The following is a 22,022-nucleotide window of genomic DNA, read 5'->3' on the forward strand; positions in this document are numbered from 1 at the left end:
GGCAGGCCCTGCAGTCCTCTGCAGTGACGTAAACGCGTCTGTGTGTTTGTAGGTGTGAGGGTGGTGCAGCCCAGTGACCCTGCGGATCGTCTCAGCTGTCCAGAGGAAGAGCAGCTCGTTACTCGGCTGCGCACACAGGTACGTCTGCAGGAAACCCGCCGATCAAACAAGGCAGGCCTGACACTTCCCACAATGCTTTAGGGGGACACAAACATACGATATCAGCTAGCTTGTAGTCGTGAGTAACACGACGGTCTGCAGCTCTGATATTTGTTTAGAAGCTCCTGTTTGCAGGATTTGGTGGTGTTACAGACAGCTGTTAGTGAATCTGCTGCAATACTGAACACATGAACATGAATATTCAGGCGAAGGATCTTTAAGTTCTAATAGTTTATTCTGATCAGCGATGAGATTATTCTCAGGACAGTAAATCCAAAGCTGTGTGTTTCTGTGTGTTCAGACTCTGAACACTCGAAGGTGTGTAACTGAATATTTCTTTGTGTTTTCTTTGCTGTCGGGCTGACATCTGCACGTTGGCGTCAAACGTAAAGCGAGTCAGAAACGTTGACAGATTTGTTACATCAACAAAACGAAGCTGCCGGTCCGATCTGCAGCTTCATGCTCAGCGACACGTCACGGTGCAAACGCAAAGATCCCAACTATCGAATCAGTGTGGTGACATTCAGCAGAAAGCTGATCCGAATGCGATCTGCAGCTGAGCCGGCGCGTTTTGAAATGGACATGTTTAACTGAGACGTGCAAGATATAAAAACAGGGTTAAAAGTTTGTTTTTTACCTTTTTAATGATGTTCTTTGGCATCTGCAGGTGGAGGAGCTGGAGGAGAAGCTGTTGGATCAGACCCAGGAGGTGGAGAGACTTCGCTCTGAACTGGTGAGACCCTGCTGGACCATGTTGGACCATGTTCCTCAAAAACGCATGCGTCTTTGTTCTGTGTGGGGACACTTGCATGCTATAGTCGTAGGACCCACATCTTAAACTTTAACCTGACTCAAAACCTGAAGCTCGTCTGAAGGCTGTTCCAAAACGAGGGCTGGATGCAGTTTCCCTGTTGCTCCTGTTTGACAAAAACGACTCATTTTCAGTAAAATGTCCCAGTTTTGCAACAAAAGTGTTTGACTTTATGCAACAACATCCTGACTTTGGAAAAAATGTTCCTGCTTTGCAGAACAAATGTCCTCATTGTCCAGCCAGGAAAAGTGAGACAGCACTCGGTCATGTGGTCATGATGTTATCGATTAATGGGAAATTTCCCCTCCTGATTTATTTATTTATTTATTTTAAAACTCTCCAACATTCAGGAGAATGTTTACTTCATACGTCTCAGTAAATGGAAGTGGAGCTTAATGAGAGAAACACTTTCCTAATAAAACAACTCAATAAGTGGTCAGCTTTAGAAGAAGGTCGGGTTTCACGTACAGGAAAAATGTTTTTCACTTGTTTCAAATCACTTTTATTGATTGCCAGGTTAATGCGTCCCTCCTGAGGACTCTGCAGTGCTGCAGACATGCAAACATCAAACAAACGTCCTACTACACAGCACCAGTTTCATTTTGCCCAAAAACAGTGGCCACAAACACACGACTTTATTTTTCACATTTTTACACCATTTCAAATTTTGCCAGGAGGCTGGGCTGGCCTTTGTGAGGACCCTAATGTGCAGCTGTGTTAAATGTTGGTACACTCTGACAGACATTAAGGTGTTTGTGTGTCTTTGTGTCCTTTAGGGGGCGACAGACCTGGAGAAGCAGCTGGAGCTGCTGGTGGTGGAGAATGAGCGTCTGAAGCAGGAGCTGAAGTCATGCAGGAGCTCAAAGCTTCAGAAGCTCGATGCTGCCGCAGAGACCTGCAGCCACTGCCCCCACAGCCAGGTAACGTGCATGTGCGCGGGCTCGCTCAGCAGCCTGCTCCAGGTGTGCTGACGAGTTTAAACTCCTCTCTGTGTGCTGCAGGATGCGGAGGCCCTGCAGAGGGAGGTGTCCCGCTGGGAGACCCAGGCCCGGCAGAGGGAGCGGCGGCTAGCTGAGCTGGAGAGAGAGCTGCTGGAGAAAAGCTCCAGGACGGAGGCCCTCCAACGGCAGCTGGACGACTCCACCCGGCAGCTGGACGACAGCCGCAGGCAGCTGGAGGAGTCGAGGCGGAGGCAGGGGGAGGCTGAGCAGAAACTCACCCTCCGGCTGCAGGAGTGCGAGGAGGAGCTCGCCAGACAGGCAGCGACGCCCCCCAGAGTCAAAGTGAGGATGCTGGTCAGGTTGAAGGAGATTAGATTCATGCCTTCAGTTTTTCAGGAGTTCCATTAGATCTGAAGTAGCTGAGTAACTCTACCATGAGAATGCAGCATCGTCTTGGGTGGAAACTAAATCTAATCGGCTCTAATTGTTTGGTGTTCCTCAGTATGTGACGCAGACGGTGGAGGTGGAGTCGGCGGACTCTCAGAAAGCTGTGGCCGAGTTGCAGGTGAAGAACAACACCCTGCAGGAGCAGCTTTCCGCGCAGAGGCAGCTGCTGCGAGAGCTCGAGACGCAGCTGCACGAGTCGCAGAGGACCTGCGCTCAGCTCAGGACGCAGGTAAGTTCACCTGCAGCCGCACGTCAGCTCGTCCGGTTACCGTAGAGGCTCCAGAAGTGCTGCATGACCCAACCTGCAGAAGCCAGCTTTGCCTTTTCCTCGTCTTCCTCTTTAATGTCACCGGCAGCTCTATGAACGTGAAAGAGGAGACGAGCTGGAGAGGAGCTACGAGCAGAAGTCGTTTTTGTTCAGTGCTTTTCTAACTACGCATAGATGATGTTGGGTCAGAATAAATCATTTTGATGTGAACCAGACGTTTTCTTCACCTGTGGTGTGGTGAGGCAGGTGATGAGGTTCTCCTATGAGCAGACCTCAGATCAGCCAGTTTCCAGGTTAACCCCTACGCTTCACCTTTTCCTCTCCGCATGCATCCGGTTGCAGCTCCTTGCAGATCGAGGCCGTCTGTGCGGCCTCCTGTCCAAGGCCGGCGGCCGGCGCAACAGCGAGGTGGTTCGCAGGTTATCGAAGGTTGGCCACCCAGTCCTTTTCCCCGCCTACCCCGTGACATCATTAATGTTCAGAGAACAGAGGTCACAGCGAGCGACCGCCCCTGACCGAGAGCGCCGGCACTGAAGCTGCCAGATAAACCAGACACGTCAGCCACTGACGCCATCGTTTGTTACGATGCAAAGACACGATACACAAGTTTTATTAAAACATGATTACATGAGGGCAAAACGGCTGTGCAACGATGTGATGGCAGAAATAAAGATCTTGTTTAATTGGATAAAAATTTAAATATGAAGAGTGTGTGTGTGTGTGTGTGTGTGTGTGTGTGTGTGTGTGTGTGTGTGTGTGTGTGTGTGTGTGTGTGTGTGTGTGTGGCAGCTTATGAGAGTTTCTCAAATCTGTGGTTTGAACTGGTTTAACTGGGACGCTTCAGAGCCTCAGACCCTGTGTGATCACCCAGTGTGTGATTTTTAAACCATCCCAGTAACTGTCCCAGTGCTCCCTGGTTATTGCAGGCTGTGTTCACATTAAAATACAAAGCTTTTATTTTGGTTGTTCTAGTTTAGCATAAAGAAAGCGTTAGCCCAGCTCCAGGTATCAGCCAACCTGGCGAGCAGCTGCTGGATGAACCATTAGTCATCAGTGTGAAGAAGCCTTCCCGTATGTTCCTGTTCCACCTGTGTGATACACCTGTGTGTTCTCCTGTGACACTAGCTTTTGTGTTAGCTGTTCGCTTTGACAGTGTGTTAAAAAAAAAATTTACTAACTGCTGCTTAGCTAACCGATGTTAGCTGATGTTTGCTGGTGATCCTGAAGGTTTTTTTCTCCTCGCTGCATTTGAAGCGTCACTAAAGTCTGAGATGTTTCCGTGGTCTTGTTAGCTTTGTGATCAGCTGTGTCTGGTACAGCTGATGTAATGTTATTCTGAATATAACTTTAATTAAACATGAAAACAGTCTGCTAATGGAAGTTATCCTCTAAGAAATTCCATGTTTGAAATGTAAAATTAAATTCTGAGTTCTTGTGAATCCAATAATTTTAGCTGTAAATGTGAAATTATATTTAAAATTTGAGTTTCCAAGTAACATCTGTAAGTCATTTTAGTCCAATCCTAATTAAAGATGCCTACAGTTTATTTTTCACTAGCAAAAACATTCATTTCTTATTAGTGAAACTGTAGATCTGTAATTAATGTATTTATATTTTGAAATAACTAAATGTAATTTGGCCTTTTTGTAATTTATGTTGATATTATCTGCAGCAGTATCAACATTTCACATAATGTTTAACGTTATGGAAACAAGTCAAACTTGAATCGGGGATATTTAAAAGTTTTCCGTGAGGCTCGTCGTACAGATGAACGCAAAGGCAGAAACTCGATGATGTGCTCGGGTGTGTATTCTGACACTGGCCTCCACCTGTGTGCATCCGCCCTCCAGATCCTGGTCTATGAAGGAGAGATGGAGCGAGCTCAGGGTCAGCTGGAGGCGGAGATGCAGAACCTGGAGGAGGAGAAGAACCGTGTCATCGAGGAGGCGTTCATCCGAGCCGAGAGCGAGATGAAGGCCGTCCACGAGAACCTCGCAGGTCAGACGCAGTTTCCTGTTGGTCTGAACCGCAGACTGTGTATATGGACTCTGTGACCATTCCCATGTTGTGTGTATCCATCACAGAGACGCAGGTATCCTGTGTTCTTGGTAACATCCAAATAAAATCACTCGGACATCTTGGAGAGTCTGTTAGCACAGTAACCTCACTGCAGCCATATTGGTCACCTGAAGACATTAAAAATGCTCCAACAGCACAAACATGGTCCAGTTCAGGGACTCTGGTTAGTTGAGGTGAAGTCAGCAGAAAGCTACACAGGCCACACCCCTAATAATGCAAATTTTAATGCAGGCGACTTACCAGGCATTATAAAGGAGGAAATCATCTGCAGAGACCGAACAGTTTGTGTATCCGGCTGTAAACACGTTTATTTCTGCTGCAAAGTTTTAACTTGGGAGTCTATAGGGACCGACTCACTGCTGCCTCTGCTGGATGTTGGAGGAACTGCAGGTCTTGATGCTTCCTCGTTAGCTTCATTTGTTGTTGTTGTTGTTTACAGGTGTGCGTATGAACCTGCTGAGCCTGCAGCCGGCCCTCAGGACTCTCACCTCGGACTACAACTGTCTGAAGAGGCAGGTACAGGACTTCCCCTTCATGCTGGACAAAGCAATCACGGAGGCCAAGCAGGAGGTGAGTCAGAGCCCCGCCCTCATGGTTACGCTCAGAGATGGGTCGAGTCAAGACGCCCTTTAAATGGGAAAAAAAAAAAACTATAAGTGTTAATTCATACAAATGATTTTGCAGTCATTTTATAAATATTGTGTGTGTGTGTGTGTGTGTGTGTGTGTGTGTGTGTGTGTGTGTGTGTGTGTGTGTGTGTGTCTCAGATCTGCCAGGTGATCAGTGAGGTGAGCAGCACCAACCAGGAGCTGCTGCGTAAATACAAGCGAGAGATGAACCTGAGGAAGAAATGCCACAACGAGCTGGTTCGACTCAAAGGTCTGAAACAAGCTTCGTGTTTTCTGTCCGAACGTTTCATAGCTCCCGCTCTCACCTGCTCGCTCACACACCTGATCACAGATTTTAATACTTTAGTAAAACAAAAATCTTCTATTAAAGAGCTTTAAAGAATCACATATTAGTCTGCAACATGGAGCATATTGCTGCATTTTATTTTGAAGGAGGTGAGAACCTGCTTTTCCTTGTTTCCTGTCATGTCTTACTGACGAGCTCATACCAAAAACTTAAGCATCAGGCTACTCAAAACATCAAACACAGGTACAGAGGGGCAGCCAATCAGAATAAAGTTGGCATAAAGAGGGCGGAGCTCTAAATCGGCTTGTTTCAGATGGAGAATGAACTCCGCGGAGGATAAAGGATTATTTTGAGCCATGATTCATGCAAAGCTGCTCTGGTAGAGACCGATAATCTCACCTGTGCAGATGCAGGAAATGATCTTGTCTGTTTGGTCAGAACAAAATGTTCTAAATTCACCGTGCTGCTGTGTTTGGTCTCCAAGGTAACATCCGTGTGTTCTGTCGTGTCCGGCCGGTCAGTCAGGAGGAGCAGGACTCCGCCGATGCCAAAACCATGCTGAGCTTCGACTCGGACGACGACGCCATCCTCTACCTCTCTAACAAGGGCAAGGTCATGACCTTTGAGCTGGATAAAGTCTTCCCCCCTCACGCCACGCAGGAAGAGGTGAGCGTCCTCGGAACGTTTAGATTGTTGAACTTCAAAATAATGAAGCCCGAAACGACCTCCAGGTCAGAGGCTCGTCTTGTGAGCAGATACCCCATCGGTCATGATTTTTGTGGTCATTGTGAATAAAGGTGTGCGTCTCATCTGCTGGTTCTCTCTGATTGGCTCATCAGGTGTTTCAGGAGGTTCAGGCTCTGATCACTTCCTGTATTGACGGCTATAACGTCTGCATCTTCGCCTACGGGCAGACCGGCTCCGGGAAAACCTACACCATGGAGGTAGGACATTTATCCGCTCAGAAAAGCTCAGTTTTTGCTCCAATAACAAGACACAAATTCAAATGTAAGTAAAATTTAATCGAGATGTCGCTGAATACACCTGTAAACTCCGCCTCCTCTGCCTGTGGACCTTCAGGGTGTCACTGATAACCCCGGCATTAACCAGCGTGCTCTGCGGCTGCTGTTCTCCGAGGTATCGGAAAAAGCTCCAGACTGGGACTATAAGATCACCGTCAGCATGGTGGAAATCTACAACGAGACGCTGCGGTGAGGAGAGAGCTGTCCCGTCTGAGGGCCTCTGACCCTGTAGACTGATGATGGCTTCATTTACATGTAAACTACAGTGTTTGTGTTTACAGCGATGAGGAAACATGAGGATGTGTTTCAGGGTTTGAAGTGTGGAGGTCTGTTATCACAGGTTTTACTCCCGCCTCCTCGTATGGGAGCAGCTGCAGAGCAGTTATGTAAAGCTGGACCACTCCATCTGTCCAGCTGTTGTGTAACAAAACATCTGTGCAAAGAGTCAGAGCTCAACATCTGGCGAAAGGTTTTCTTGGCAGAAACATTCAGAGCTCTGAAGGTCAGATTAAACTCAGATTATCAGACTGAACAACACGAAACAGAAAAACGCAGAAATGGGAGAAAGGCTTCACGAGCTGCAGTTGGTGAAAGGTTAAAGATTTGTTTCATGCTGCAAATTACGGATCTCTTCAGACCCCTGAGGGCCCCTGAGTTCTGTTTTAATCAGCCTTCGTTGTTGCACTCAAGCCCTGAGTCGAAACCTGCAGGCACTCAAACGCCTCTGTTGCCTTCAGGGACCTGCTCGGGGAGAATCCGTCTGACAAGCTCGACATAAAGATGAATCCCGACGGCAGCGGCCAACTCTACGTCCCCAGACTGACCGAGATCACGGTGCAGAGTCCTGAGGACATCAACAAGGTGAGGACTTCCTGCTTGTCCTTTAGTGTAACATGCCTGATGATCATTTGTCTTCCTGTGATGATGGATGACGGCTTGTGTTTTAAATGTAAAAAAACAAACAAACAAAAACAACAATCAACTTTTGTGGATTTTTTTTTTTTTACTGTTTGCAAACATGTGGATCTAAAATTCATCTTGCACAGGAATGATGTGTTTAGCTCCCAGCGGCTCATGGTTACTCTGTTTACCTGTCTGCAGGTGTTTGAGTTGGGTCACGTCAACAGAGCGACAGCCTGCACCAACCTGAACGAGCACAGCTCGCGGTCACACGCTCTGCTCATCATCACGGTGTCTGGATTCAACACAGCCACTGGCAACCGCACGCTAGGTACACACACACACACACACACACACACACACACACACACACACACACACACACACACACACACACACACACACACACACACACACGCGCGCGCGTTTGTTAGGGTGTCTGTGTGAGGACTTGTGTTAATGCACAGTATTACCAGGACACCAAACCATAAACAGCCCTTAAAAGGTACCAGAGTGTGGATCAGATCAGCTGCCTCCTCTTTCTAAAAAGAAAAGCCTGACTTACCAAATATTTTGTCTTTTATAAAAAAATCATTTCCACATAAACTTTACTCTTCCTGTCCCAAAAATGTCTTATTTCAAAGATTATCTTTACAACATAGCTGTATTCCCCAAAACTTTCAATAAGGGGTCCAGATTTCATCAGTTTGCCCTCTGAAGAAACATCCTGGTTCGATTCAATGACTTTCCATGTGGTACTCACTCTGCTGTGCTCCGGTTTAGGGAAGCTGAACCTCGTGGACCTGGCGGGCTCGGAGCGGATCGGTAAGTCGGGGGCGGAGGGCAGTCGGCTCAGAGAAGCTCAGTGCATCAACAAATCCCTGTCGGCGCTTGGCGATGTCATCAACGCGCTGCGGAGCAAACACTCCCACGTCCCGTTCAGAAACTCGCGCCTCACGTACCTGCTGCAGGACTCGCTGAGTGGAGACAGCAAAACCCTGATGATGGTGCAGGTGAGTCCAGGAGCTGGCCAATAAAAGCAGCAACCTGAACAACCCCACAGGGCTTTGATGAAGGTGACGACTTACTGTTTATCATCATCAGGTCTCTCCGTTGCCCAGCAACATGAGCGAGTCGGTCTGCTCGCTAAAGTTCGCTCAGAGGGTTCGCAGCGTCGAGCTGAGCTCCTCGTCCTCCAGGAAACACGAGAACTCGTCCACGTCATCCTCGCCCACCCACGACAGCATTGAGGTAAAGACGTATTTCTTCTTCTTTGGTTTATTCACGATCAGCTGTTGAATAAGGGCGGGGTTAACGGTGTGATGTAGGGTAGAAATAATTGGTTTTATGAGACAATTAACAAAAGTTACCTTTGACCTCTCTCTAGCTGGACTCCCCCCCGGTGACCCCGGTCCCTCTCCCCATCTCTCGGGCCAGCAGCGCCGGCTCCACCCTCTCCTCCGCCTCCAGAACTCCCAGCAGCTCCCGCAGGAGGTCCCAGTCGCAGCTCTCCACAGGTACACTGCGCTCAGAGGTCACATGATTAATTGGGATTGTTGCTAATAAATTATTTCAGCTGTAAGCTCAGTGTTGTAGTTTTAGCAGCAGCTCGGCTCTGTGAGGACGGCTGCTTCCCGTCTGAACTGAACCCTGCTTCTTCCTGAAGTGCCCCAGAGCGGCTTTGCATGATTCAGAGTTTAAAATAATCCTTATTTGTCTTACACTGAGCCTTGGTGCAGCTCATCCCCTTCTGCCTGAAGAAGGCTGTTTAGCCCCTCCCCTTTTGAGCTTTTGACTTTCTACTGATTGGCTCTATTTTTTTATTTTTTATTTTTTTTACTGATGGTTTGAAAAACCATCTGTCTGAGATGACCATATGAGGATATCTTCTTTATGACATCACACAGTGCCAAGAGTTACAACAAAACATTTTTTTTTTTTTTTTTTTTTTTTTTTTTTAACACTGAGCAACCTTCATGCCATTTTTCTGCAGTGCATTGTGGGAAATGTAGGGCGCTGGTGCCTGAGCAGGGGAACAGCGGCAGCGTAAATAATAATAATGATGATAACTCCTGAACATCGCAGGTCTGAGCTGTAAGAGTGGAGGAGGAATTTTCCAGGAACGCCCGCTGTCAGTCTGTCCTCCTCCTTCTTCTTCTGTGTCCTCATTCTGTGGTCTGATTGGTTGGTTTGCAGACAGACAGGTAGACAGAGCCAGCCCATTGGTGGGGGACGGTGGGCAGGTAGGTGGGGGTGTATTCTGATTGGTGGACAGCTTGGCATGGAAGCTCTCAGCATGGCATGGTGCCCCCTCCCCCTGTCTCCTCCACCATCCATCTAATGCTCCTCACCTCTAACCACAGAATGTGTGTGTGTGTGTGTGTGTGTGTGTGTGTGTGTGTGTGTGTGTGTGTGTGTGTGTGTGTGTCGCCTGTTCGGCTGCTGGAGTCTTGTATTATCACTCATCAGCTTCTTTTGGAATTCAAGTCACCAGAAATTTACACGTTTGAGGTTTCATCTCATCCCAGGACAGAGAGGTGCAGGACGAGTTGGATAAATTAAAGATGAGAAATGATTCTTACATTAACATCTGGGAATAATAAAGAAGGTAAACGATGAAGGCACTGAGTGCAAAAGCAGCTTAAACCTGCATCCTTTCTGATGACCTGCAGGGGGCGACTCCTCAGTTTGAAAAAGAAGTGCTTTGAAAATATGATTTGTATCCCAGGTAAATACTTTCCTGGTGAGTTTATGGCCTCGGTTGCTCCTTTCAGGTCTTATCAGGTGTTTAATTTTTAAAATAAAGTTGTCTTTAGTGTCCAGAAGGACGGACGATAAACCCCACGTGACGATCTCCAGTTTCAGTCAGGTCTGGTTACAAAAAGCCATTATGGAGACGTAAAAGCACTCAGAGGCTTCGGAAGCAGCTGGAAGGTTTTTTATTTTATTTTTATAAAGCATTTAGTCCTTAATGGAGCGAGGCCAGCAGTGTGATCCCGTCTCTAATCCTCCTCCTCTCTGTGCTGCTCTCAGATGAAACTGATAAAAACACCTGCAGCTTTTTTTATTTACTCATATTTCTGAATCTGCAGCAGCTAAAACCAAACGAGCCGCCTCTCTCTGTTACGGTCTCGTGACGTCCGACTGTTGGTGGGTGTTTGAGTGCGCTGGTGTCCGGATAAATCCCGTCCCTCCCCCTCGCTGCTCTGTGGCCTGGCTGAGCGTCCTCGCTGATGAGCAGAGGATTGTGGGATTGCTTCCTTCCTTCCTTCCATGTCTGCACTGATAAATCTGAAAACACTGTTTGTGTCAGTTTGATAGGAACACTTCTGGTTGTTGCTCGTTCACACTGCAGTCAGGCTCAGTCTGAGGTTTCAGCCTCGGTAGATCGACTGACTCCTGCTGGTTTTTCTGGGACCACGTTTGACAGAAATGCTCGGTGAGAGATCGTATTGATTACCAGAAGCTAATTGAACAAATGTGACATGAAGACTTGGCCTCAGAGTCGATCTTCAGGTAACGTTAGCAAAGGTGCTGCTGTTTCCTGTATTAGCAGCGACCCGATGACTGTGGAGTAAAATCCTCCATGTTTCTGTGTTTTTGGTTAGAACAGGAAGTGTTATCATGAGGTTCTTGAACCATGACTGTAAAAAGCATGAAATTGGCCAGATTTAACTCTTTAACTTTAATTGTACGTTTCATGTAGAAGTTGGAGGAAGCCAGTGTGCTGAGCAAAGATCACGTCTGTCGGTGTTCAAACGCAGACGTGATCTTTGCTCAGGACACACAACTTATCTTTAAAAACACACCTGAATGATTCTTTGACTTGAAGATTTCTGTGGTGTAGATGGAGACTCTGCTCTGAGCACCAGTAATAATTCTCATCTAAAAAGTTTCCAGACTAAATTCCTGGTAAAAACTGGGAGGTGGTTTAAAAAAATGTCAGCGGTACACAAGAGAAATATTTAAAGCCAGTTTGTTTTCTTCTGAGCAGAGGTTAGTAAGGGCAGCACAGGTGTCTGTTTTATTTGTGGTCCGTGCAGAGGCGTTAGAGGAGAGTCTGCAGGAGCTGTCGGGATGCTTTGTAAACTGCTGACGAAGTCGCTTCACAGTGTAAGAACTTTGTGATCAGCTCTAGAAAGAGCGAAATGAAGAGAAACAACATGTTTTCACATTTATTGTCAGTAGTGTGGACATGGTGAGTTAAAGGGTCACATGACTGCTGGCTGACGCTCTCGTTTCTCTGCAGGACGACTGAAGCTGACGGCCTGACGGACGCCGCGCCGTCGCTGCAGGGTGTCAGCCAGCACCCTGAGGCCTCTGCTGCTCTTCCTGGATTTATTTCCTTCTTAGCCAACGACAGGAGCGGCAAAAGCGATCAAAGACCGATGGAAACTTTACAGGACAGGACGGTCTTAAATCTGGACAGACTGTTATGAGACGATGGCCAAACGTCTGGACTGCTGTGACGTCTGATATGAGCTGACAGGACTCGCGCTCCTCCGTCGGGACTCAAAAAAATCCTTATTAACCCTGAAATCAGTATCTGCTCTCCAATCAGTATTTCTCATTGTTTCTTTGTTGCACTTTAAACTTTTAGATCATTTTCTAACCCGAACGTGGCTGATGATGTGCATAGATGCATAATGTGTTTGTATATTTATGTTTGACATGCTTTAATTTTTTTCTTTTGGAGAATACGGGCACATGAATTTTTCCGCTTTTGTTTTTTTTGTGATCCAAATTTAATTTTTTTTGTCTCCATCTGTTTTTAATCTTTTTTTCTCTGCACCGTGTTCGATGGAGGATTTTCAGGCTGAAACCTTAAAGTGTACTTTTTTCTTCATAAAGTTTAGATAAATTTTAAGGTTTTTTTTCATGTGTGTTGTGTTCCCATCTGTAGTTTCTGGAGGCTTTCCTCCTTTATCCAATCAGGGTACTCCACTGATCCCAAGCTGTCCAATAGGACGTGAGCAATACGAGGAAATCTGTACATCGCGTCTCAGTCTTCTGCTCCGGTGGACGTTCCTTTTATTTCAAACTTCCTTCAGCTTGAAGAACAAAAAGACTCGAATCGTATCTAAACTCATTTCTTCTCTGTGTGCTTCTGCTGTCGTCTCTTCACCTGTTTGGAGAAAACAAAAACCTCCAGGAAGCCACTGGTGACCTTTGACCTGAGACAGAACACGTGTAGCTGTTGACTTGGTGCGAAGTGGACTGTTAGCTGTAGCTGTAGTAAACAGGAATGCTTAGAAACGCGATGAGCTGCTGTGTGTTGACCTGATGATCAAACTCTGCTTGCTGTTTTTGTTTTGTAATTACTTTTTAATAAACGCTCCAGAACAAACGCACACGTCGGCATCGTGTGGACACAAATATTTAAAAGAGCAGTAAAAAGGAGTGTTTGACACACCATCACTGTAGATTTGAAAATGACATGACCAAGAGGTGAGTTGAGTTAATCTAAAGAGTGTTAATAAAATGACTGAATTAACCACTTTTTTCCCCTAGCACCACTTTCAGACTCAAATAACTGGACAAACTGAGCTGAGTTTGTGATTAAACCTCATTTCCTGTCTATGCTTCCAAAGTTCCCACACAGCTTAAATCACATTTAAGGATCGCATCAGTCAGGAAGGCTTTAGACAAAAGGTGAATGATCATTTCTACCTGCAGTAATTGGCTCCGACTTGATGTCACCTGTTGACACCTGCTCAGTTCCTCAGGCTGGCGGAATAGGAGAAGGTGGGCTGCAAAGCGGCTTGCAGGTGCAGAGATTTGTTTAGGATGTGTAGATTTGCCAGGGCTGTCACAGAGTTTGGCTCGACTGGATTAATTAACTTTGAGGTGCTTCAGGATGTTTCAGCTCTCACCCAAAAGACTTTACTCCTAACCGCTAACGGGGAGTCCCACGTATTTGACCCCTACTGGGGTTGTCCCCTTGGAGCTGGTCCTGGGAGTTTTCATATGACTCATTGTAGACACGTGGTTAAGGTGCGAGTCTGGTTGGTTTGAGGAATCTGGTAGCTGATAGCTGGCACTTGGAAATAATTTCAGGTGGACACGGAGAGACCCAGGCGTTTAATCTCTAGTGTCAGCTGCTCTATCTATAGAGACGCCATCGTTCAGCGTCTAGATTTGAAAAAGTTTTTTAGATGTGAGACGGGAAAACCCTGAATGATCGGGAACCTACAGACTTGTTTTAATAATTCAATTCAATTTTATTTATAAAGCATCAAATCACAGCAGTCCTCTCATTGGAAGAGAGCCAGAGAGAACTGAACTCAACCATGCTAACCTTCCCTCCTTTGCTTTAGCTGGCACTGGGTCTATCACCAACCCTCAGTTTGTGTTCAGGAAGTGAAAAGCATGATCAGCTGATTTGGGGTCAGCTGATCGACTCGACTGTTGAATATTCTGGGTCTTGGGTTGCTTTCACAGAACGTTTTTGGTTGTCCAGTCAATGATGCTGGAAATCTGTTTGTCCCAGTAATAAACACCGGTGACTCCGCCCACACGTCACACTCGGCTGTGTGCAGTTTTCAAACCTGTGCCAAGCTGTTATCTGTATTTCAGTCACATATTTTACTATTTTAAATAAATTGTAGTCGTTTACAGAAGCAAAAGAATAAAAACTGCCCAAACACTCATGACCTGACCGTACACTCAAGAAAAGATCTTCAAATATGAGTCAAAGTGGTCTTATGTTGTAGAAATAATGCTCGATCATGTCTTTCCACAAGCTTCCTGTGCAAATGTCTAATTCTTTACAGACTTAAATCTGTGAGCAGATCACCCGACATGACTTTCACACGCTTGGCTCTAAACTGATGTAGAAATGCATGTTGCATTTGAGGTCTGCAGGAAATCTGAGAGACAGCTTCTGGTGCATTCATGAGTCACTCTGAAGAGTACAGTAACTAACTTCATTTTGTCTTTATTTAAATAAACAGAGCTGTACATAAACACAGTGGAGAAAGTGAACAGTAGAAAAGTGAAAAGTCCGAGCCTTTCATGAATCGCTCGTGTGGTGCAAACCTGTGAGCACTTTTTAAACATCCAAACCTCTGAAGGCACATTCCCGTCAGCGCCTCCATACGAGACCGAGACTCCTCCCCGATTCGAGTACCGACCCGCTCGTTTAGCAGCGGCGGTTTAATTTCTCAACTTCCTCTGAGTGTCACTTAACGTCTTCAACATTAAAACATTTCTTCTTCTGTGACGGAGGCCTCAGGAGAGAGTCGTGACAAAAGAAGGACACACAAAGTGCGGGGTCTTGGGAGTCAGCTGATCCACGGCGCCGCCCTCAGGGCGAGTCGTCGAGCGGCGACATGAGCAGCTGCAGCTCTTTGAACGTGCTGCCGTGACGACCGACCTGCGTCGCCTTGTTCTTCACGATGTTGCTCAGGTTCTTCAGCTGCTCGCAGCACACTCGGCACTTCTGGTGTCTGGAAGCACAAAAACATCAGAGGCTCAAACGCAGAGGACAAAGACGTTGGCGAGTCTGTCCGATTAAAATGGTTTTCCTTCAGTGATTGAACAAACCGCCGCTGATGATGTGTTGCTATGAATTATGGGACATCTTTGCTCCAGTGTCTCGTCTGATTTACATCATCTCTGCACAAACCTTTATAAGAGAAACTGACTGTCGCTGGTTACAGTTCAATTCATTTTATTATGAAGGTTCCTGTCGTCTGAGTACTACACCAAAGGTGGTTTAATGTTTCCTTTTTTACCTCCCTTGGAGGAGGAGACACTGAAGCATCCTTCATTCACAACAAATGCAGTGAGGCGCAGAATGAGTGCTGCCCCACCGCACTAACATGCTGCTCTCTCTGAAGCTCATCTCAGGAATAACGTCCGTTAACCTCAGCAGCCTGTGTTGCTGCTGGCGAGGACGCAGGCCCTCGCCAACAGCACAAAGGTGACACCTGCTGGACAAACAAACCTACTACAGTCACTAAAATACAGCTGTGGCTCCTGCAGATGCAGAGTGCAAAGAGGAGACCTGGAAGGGAAAAGCAGCCGGCTGAGGAGCGATTACAGCAGGAATCAAGTCTCTGGGTTCGAACACGTGTCAGACATCTTTAAAAACGTCCCACACAGAACGAGAGGTGGAGTCAGCCGAGGTTTGGGGCATTTCCTCCTCAGAGTAATCTGAGTAATCAGCAGATTGATTGACGGTGCTGCTAAATCAGTCAAGCAGCTGTTGGACAGATGTGAGACTCACCGCTCCTCTCGTGTGATGTCGACCCCGACGGACGGCGTGGCCTTTAGAGTGTCCGAGATCAGCGTCCAGAAGTGCTTCATGACGAGTTTCAGAGACGTGCAGCCGGTCTGTATGTAGCTGAGGAAACGCACAGAGAAGGAAGCTGATTGGATGATGGAATTACACGACATACCGACACACTGACGGCATCGGGGCAGGTTCAGGTTCAGGACGGGAGGAAGCGGAGATCTGCTCCACCTCCTGACAATCAAAGTACTCCGGGTGACCTCAGGTTACCAAACAGGAAGTGATCTTTCTTTTTACGTAAAATCCGAATTAGAGTTTTAAATTCACTTTGAGAAGACGAAATCATCTCTGATGCAACCCGAGCTGCCTCCCGGCAGTTCGTCTGAAGCATCATCAGAACTCATTTCTCTCATTGTAATGGTGAAACCCACAAAGTCATCCGTCACACTTGATGAAAACGCCCACAAAGATGCTGACGTTGTTTTAAAACGTACCCTCTGCCGCTGAACGCTCGCGCGCCATCTCTGGACAACAGAAACTTTACCTCTGAGCCGCTCACCTCTCGTACTTGCTCTGCAGCAGTTTGTCGAGCTGAGGAAGGACGACCATGCACACGTCCAGCTTCCACAGAGATCTGGAACAGCAGCGCAACATCTGGTTTTATACGTTCATAAAGGTCAGCAACCCGCAAACAACTGCAGGTCAAACTCTTCAAAATGAAACTTAGAAGACAGATGCAATCAAATAAACAATAAAAACTTTTCAGTGATTGGAAACAGAACAGACTGAAAATAATAATAATAATAAAGCTGCGTAGAACGATTCGTCTGTCATCAATCGTCAGCTTCTGTCACTGTTTTTAGATTTTTTGGGTTAAACTAACAAAGAAAGGTTTTGTTTTTGAACTCCAGTGTAAATAAAGGTTTGTACTTGTATAAAATCAGAATTGTGTGTGTGTGTGTGTGTGTGTGTGTGTGTGTGTGTGTGTGTGTGTGTCTCCACGCGTGTGTGTGACATCTTTGTCAGGACAGGAAATTGGCATGCTACTATAATTGTGGGGACAAAATGGCCTATTGTTGCAGAATAAGCAGATTTCTTTGTGTCTTTAATTAAACAAGCGGCGCACAACTTTAGGCTCTACAGCATAGGTGTCAAACTCTGGCCCGTGGGCCAAATTTGGCCCACAGACTAATTACATTTGGCCCGCGAAGCCATACCAAATTACTATCAGAGCTGGCCTACTGGTATTATACAGCTAATATATATATTGTTTAGTATTAAGCTTTGCTTGTTCCATATTCAGTTTTTCAGCAAAACTTGTTTGAGTCCATAAGAAAAGATTCATTCTTATATCTGGAGGAAGATTTTTTTTTTTCAATAAATATTAACGTTAGCCCGCGACCTTGTTCCAGTTTTGAATTTTGGCCCACTGTGTATCTGAGTTTGACACCCCTGCTCTACAGTAATTAGTCATTTAACTTGACTGGATAGATGTGTGAAACTCTCCTCCCTGAGGAGCAGCCAAGCCAAGGTGTGACTTAGGGTTCTCACAAAGATGTAGAAACGGGTTTGTGTGTGTGAGTGTGTACCTGTTTAGACAGCTTTGTAGGACCGAAACTTGAAATGTTACTATACTTGTGGGGACCAACAGTCACCTGTGAGGACAAAGTGCCTGTCCCCACGAGCTTGAATGCATTATTGAGGCTCAAATCCTCAGGGTTACGAGTAGGCGTTCATTTTTCATGGTTTGGGTAAGCGGCTCTCTAAAGCATGATGTCAATGAGATGTCCTCACTAAGATATGAAAACGAGTGTGTGTGTGTGAGACTCACGGCTGGGGGTTGATGATGTTCAGGATGTCCACGACTATGGACGGATCATTCATGGAGACGGCGGTGTCAAGAGCGATCTGCACACAAACAAAGAGCAGTTTGAAAATATTTTGATTGACACAAACGAACTGAAAACAAAACAATAAAAGAAGGAGCTGCATGAATGAGCTGCCCGGCTGTATCCGGGCAGAAGATCGCCAAACGGTCATGACCTTCTCACACACGTGCGAGCTGCTGGTACCGGTGTGTCAGCCTCACCTTGATGCCGTCTCGGGTCCACACCCCTCGGACCGTCTGCAGGTTCTTCAGTCGGCTGCTCAGCATCACACACATGGTCTCGTGACCCTTCTTCATCTGGGTCAGGGCCTCCTCGTCACTCAGGGCTCCAGATCTGTGGTTGGGTGAAGACTGACCGACCACACACGTTCAGCTTTATTCTCATCATCAAAGCTGTCGCGAGAATCTAAAAACACTGACGCGTGCACTCACGGGCAGGAAGTCGGCCACGTTCAGCCCGATGGGCTCGTTCCGGGCGCTCGAGATGATTTTGAGCTGCGGTTTGGATTTGGCCGCGGTGACGGGGGGCTGGGTGGGAGCGGGGTGGCTGGAGGACACTGTGCCCGCAGCTGGAGGGGACGGACGCTTCACAGCGGAAATGACCGTAGGCTCCACCCTCACCACGGGAGTGGAGGCAGCCAGTGGAGGACCCTTTAAAACAACAGACACGAGCAGTCACAGCCTTTATTCTCTGATCTCAGCTGTTTTTATGGGCATTTGATTTTTGGAAAAACTGTTAATAATGACAGAAACAAGAAATTATTACAAAATAATTTCTCACACATCATTTTAGTTGTTAATTTAGACTCATAAAACCTCTCATATAACCGCACTCAGACCAAAGTCACACAGCTGTTAAAGGTTTTAGATGGTTTTGAATTAAACTGATTTTCTGAAGACAAAGAAAAATCTTTAACTAAAGAAAGAGAAAACCGAGCGGCTGGAGGACTACTTTGTTGTAAACAGCAGGTATTTGAGCTCTGATAGGTTCGTTGCATTTATAGTCCGCTGTCCTAAGGCGTCCATGTTTCCACACAGACACACGGCTGCTGCGTTCACTGACCTGCTGTTTATCAGGAAAATTAGACTTGATGTCCTTCAGCTGCCGGCTGATCGCCAAAATGGACTCTGAGCAGAAGAAGAAATCATCAGGAAACGACCCAGTAACCACAAAACAGGAGCTGAAACACCTCTGTCGTGTGTTTTTGTGTCGTGTGTTTTTCACTGTCGAACACGTGATTTATTGTTCGTGTTTCATCTATAAACTGAAACGTCGGAGGCGCGTCGTCTCCTGATGTCTCACAGAAACGTGAAGCTGTGCTGGACTCACCGTCCTCTGGAGGAGCGGGAAAAGGCTCCGACATCTTAGGAGGAGTGCGAGCTGGAAGAGAGGAGAACGAGGAGCTCAGACTGCAAAATAAATGTGACGACATGAAAACAAAAGAAGAAATGACGAGAGTGTCTTTGTCCTCATTAGGATGAATATTTTAAAAAGGCACAAAGAACCAATCAGATCCTCCCATCCTGTTTGGCTCTTACAGCGAGTAATGTTTACTCCTCTCACTTTTCAAATATGGCCTGCTTCTCAAAATCAGCCAGAGCAGAACTGATGGCGATGCTGCAGGTGGATCAACAGGTGAGGAAATAGAAGCTTTCGGGGAAACTAAACACAGATTTTGTTGGTGCAGTGTTGATTAAAGATGAACTCAGCGTCCTTTTCAATAGCAATATTTCACAGATCTCGTTGTATGTACGTATAACTGTATTCGTTATTCAACATCTGAGCTGCGATGCTCCGGGTCCACCTACAGATGGCGCTCTTTGGCTGGAAGATGGCCTTGTAGTCCTCGGCGTTGTGGATCTCAGCAGACGACAGCTTCTCGTCCGCCTCGTCCTCGCTAGGGCTCCGCCTCTCCCCTTCGGGGCTCCGCCTGTCAGACTCTGAACGGTGCTTCAACCTGATGACATCACAAACATTTGTTTGTTTGTTTTTAGAAGAAAAACTGCAAATTTTTTACTTTATTTACTTTTATTAAAGAATCTGGAAGCGAAACTTTTCCACTGAAGTCAAATAAGATTTTTTTTTATATATATATATATATATATATATATATATATATATATATATATATATATGACATGTGATCTGAGTGTTTGATGAATGAAACCAGTGGCTCATGTATAAAACTTTAAATCCAGGAGTCAGTACTTGCAGTATCTGGAGTATTTTCTCCTGTCTCTCAGTGTGCCGTACCTCTGCGATCTGCAGGTGGTCGTGGGTCTCTCGTAGTTCTTTCGCAGTGCCGCTCCTTTGGGGTCCTTCTTCGGCTCTGTGAGCGGCTGGTCGTCCTGGATGATCCCCTGGATCACGGCGCCACCGCTCTTCTTTACCCTCTTCAGATCGACCACGTAGGACGACACACTCGACAGGTGATGAGACACGCCGATCTGACATGTGGAGAAGGTGGAAGATTAAGATTACCTAAAACTTCTGCACAGTACTGTTACTGAGCGGTGGGCGGAGCTACACACCAGCTGCTGGTTGCAGATGGCGAGGTCAGACACCTTTCCCCAGCTCACCGGCACCGCGTCAAAGCAGCGGTCCGGTTCCCAGCCGAAGACCCGCAGCGAGTCCGTGGCGCCGCTGTACAGGCAGGAGCCATCTGGGCTAAAACATATACACCTGAAACCACAGGGACAGGGGTCAGAGGTCACATTCCAGTTACACCCTGCTGCAACGGGGAAAAACTCACCTGACCGGAGTCGTGTCGCCCTCCAACGAGCCGATCATCGTAAACTTCTCCAGATCCCACAGCTTGATGGTCCTGCAAGCACATGCAGAGTTCATACAGCTGCAGCTCATTAGAGACACCTGTAGGTGTTTTATAGTGTCAGGTGAAGACGCTACAACACGGCTGAGGAACAGGAAGAGACCTCCAACAGATCCACGGTCAGCAGTGACAAGTCAGTAAATGAGGAGAAAGAGAAAAGAGGAACGAAACACGAACAAAAGAGGGAGTGGAGGGCAAAGTGCACCTCTCAGTGCATCATGGGAAGTCCCCAGGAACCTGAGGGATGGTTAGGGTCGCCTAACCCAGCTCTAACTACAAGCTAAGCTAAAGACATTTTTATAATTAATTGAAGAAAGTATGTGTTTGAGTCACTTCTTATTCTCATAAATGAGAGTAAGATTTATTCCATCAATAAACTGTTTGAGATAAAAATGACCCTGCTCCCTGTTCTGTCACTAAAACAGGCCAAAACCTACAAAATGTCTCATTTCTTTGAAGTGACACATTCAAAGCTTTAACGGCTCCATCACGATCACATGACAATCGGAAAATCAGGCCACAAACTACAGCTTTGCTTGCTGGTGTAACTTATAAACTGTCTCTAACACCAGGTCGATGTCCTCAAATTAAACATAATAATCAATTTAAGTGATTCATGTTGGAATACTTATTTATACTTCATATGCAAAAATAAAGAAATGATTAAATACTGAGTGCACTTGCTGGTTGTGTTGGAGAAAGGATGAGTTATTATTTCCATTTTATTATATTTATATTATATTTCCTGTTTACTTTTAGTTATAAATGTATGATTTAGTGGCACATGCAGAGGACATGTAGAAGACACAGGACATGTATGTGAAAAAAAGTAAAAGAATTTCAGACTAAAAGAAATGTTACATTTTAAAAAATGCCACAAACAATCAAACTCAGCACCAAAATAAAATCTTGGCGGCACAGAGAGAGGACAACCTCGCGCAGCCTCTGAGCTTCATGAAACAGAAAAACTAAACGAGCCACAAAGTGTCACAAACACTGATTCCACTCATGAGTCGCTCCTTCAGCTCCGAGCTGCTGCGTCTCGGGCGCTCGGCCTGCGGCGACGTACCTGTCGGAGCTTCCGGAGGCCAGCAGGTACTCGTTGGGGTGGAACTGGACGATGTTGACGGCGGCGGTGTGAGATTTGAATTCCGTGATGGTTTTCCCCTGAGCCAGGTCCCACAGCTGATGGAGACAAGAGGACAGGGCTGAGGTCATCGAACAGGAAGAGAGCAGAGCTCACCTCCTTCAGCCAATCAGAATGAGCGATTTTATTACAGGATGCTGCCGGTTTGATGCTTTCACAGCATTTACAGAATAAACACATCATGTTCACACTTTTAAATTCCCAAGATGCTCTCAAACACCCGAACATCCGACCGCTGCAAATGAAATGAAACTTAATTCTAAACATCGATGAAATGTTAGCCTAACGAGTCGTTACACATCACCAGCTTATTACTTTATTTAAATAAATGTAACTGAACCTGGGTCAAGAAGTGTCCTGAAAACTATTTTAATAGAA

At 46.3% G+C, this 22,022-nt stretch overlaps 2 protein-coding genes across 19 annotated transcripts in view; one reads left to right on the forward strand and one right to left on the reverse strand.

The window, feature by feature from the left end:
* The window catches only part of kifc3 (kinesin family member C3), a 38,939-nt gene extending 26,036 nt beyond the window's left edge, over positions 1–12,903 (forward strand). For 9 of the 16 annotated variants that reach the window (XM_082537505.1, XM_082537501.1, XM_082537510.1 and 6 more), the window contains 18 exons: positions 53–138; positions 827–892; positions 1,747–1,890; positions 1,972–2,253; positions 2,414–2,587; positions 2,969–3,055; positions 4,477–4,624; positions 5,145–5,275; positions 5,473–5,584; positions 6,105–6,286; positions 6,460–6,564; positions 6,701–6,831; positions 7,380–7,503; positions 7,744–7,873; positions 8,326–8,555; positions 8,647–8,793; positions 8,930–9,059; positions 9,628–11,785. In XM_082537505.1, coding sequence (XP_082393631.1) covers positions 53–138; positions 827–892; positions 1,747–1,890; positions 1,972–2,253; positions 2,414–2,587; positions 2,969–3,055; positions 4,477–4,624; positions 5,145–5,275; positions 5,473–5,584; positions 6,105–6,286; positions 6,460–6,564; positions 6,701–6,831; positions 7,380–7,503; positions 7,744–7,873; positions 8,326–8,555; positions 8,647–8,793; positions 8,930–9,059; positions 9,628–9,806 — 2,588 coding nt within the window. In that variant the 3' untranslated portion in view covers positions 9,807–11,785. The other 7 variants (XM_082537511.1, XM_082537514.1, XM_082537509.1 and 4 more) reach the window with 6 other exon arrangements.
* A 1,560-nt stretch (positions 12,904–14,463) lies between these two features.
* The window catches only part of LOC309709147 (uncharacterized protein), a 51,112-nt gene continuing 43,553 nt past the window's right edge, over positions 14,464–22,022 (reverse strand). For all 3 annotated transcript variants that reach the window (XM_082537637.1, XM_082537636.1, XM_082537638.1), the window contains 13 exons: positions 21,567–21,682; positions 20,420–20,491; positions 20,199–20,349; positions 19,921–20,114; positions 19,476–19,624; positions 18,997–19,047; positions 18,730–18,794; positions 18,099–18,317; positions 17,868–18,017; positions 17,610–17,686; positions 16,338–16,412; positions 15,773–15,889; positions 14,464–14,990 (listed from right to left, as the gene is read on the reverse strand). In XM_082537637.1, coding sequence (XP_082393763.1) covers positions 14,849–14,990; positions 15,773–15,889; positions 16,338–16,412; positions 17,610–17,686; positions 17,868–18,017; positions 18,099–18,317; positions 18,730–18,794; positions 18,997–19,047; positions 19,476–19,624; positions 19,921–20,114; positions 20,199–20,349; positions 20,420–20,491; positions 21,567–21,682 — 1,578 coding nt within the window. In that variant the 3' untranslated portion in view covers positions 14,464–14,848. The remainder of the gene's footprint in view (positions 14,991–15,772; positions 15,890–16,337; positions 16,413–17,609; positions 17,687–17,867; positions 18,018–18,098; positions 18,318–18,729; positions 18,795–18,996; positions 19,048–19,475; positions 19,625–19,920; positions 20,115–20,198; positions 20,350–20,419; positions 20,492–21,566; positions 21,683–22,022) is intronic.

This window comes from Aulonocara stuartgranti, assembly GCF_965226115.1.
Source record: "Aulonocara stuartgranti genome assembly, chromosome: 1".
In the NCBI taxonomy this organism is placed as follows: Eukaryota; Metazoa; Chordata; class Actinopteri; order Cichliformes; family Cichlidae; genus Aulonocara; species Aulonocara stuartgranti.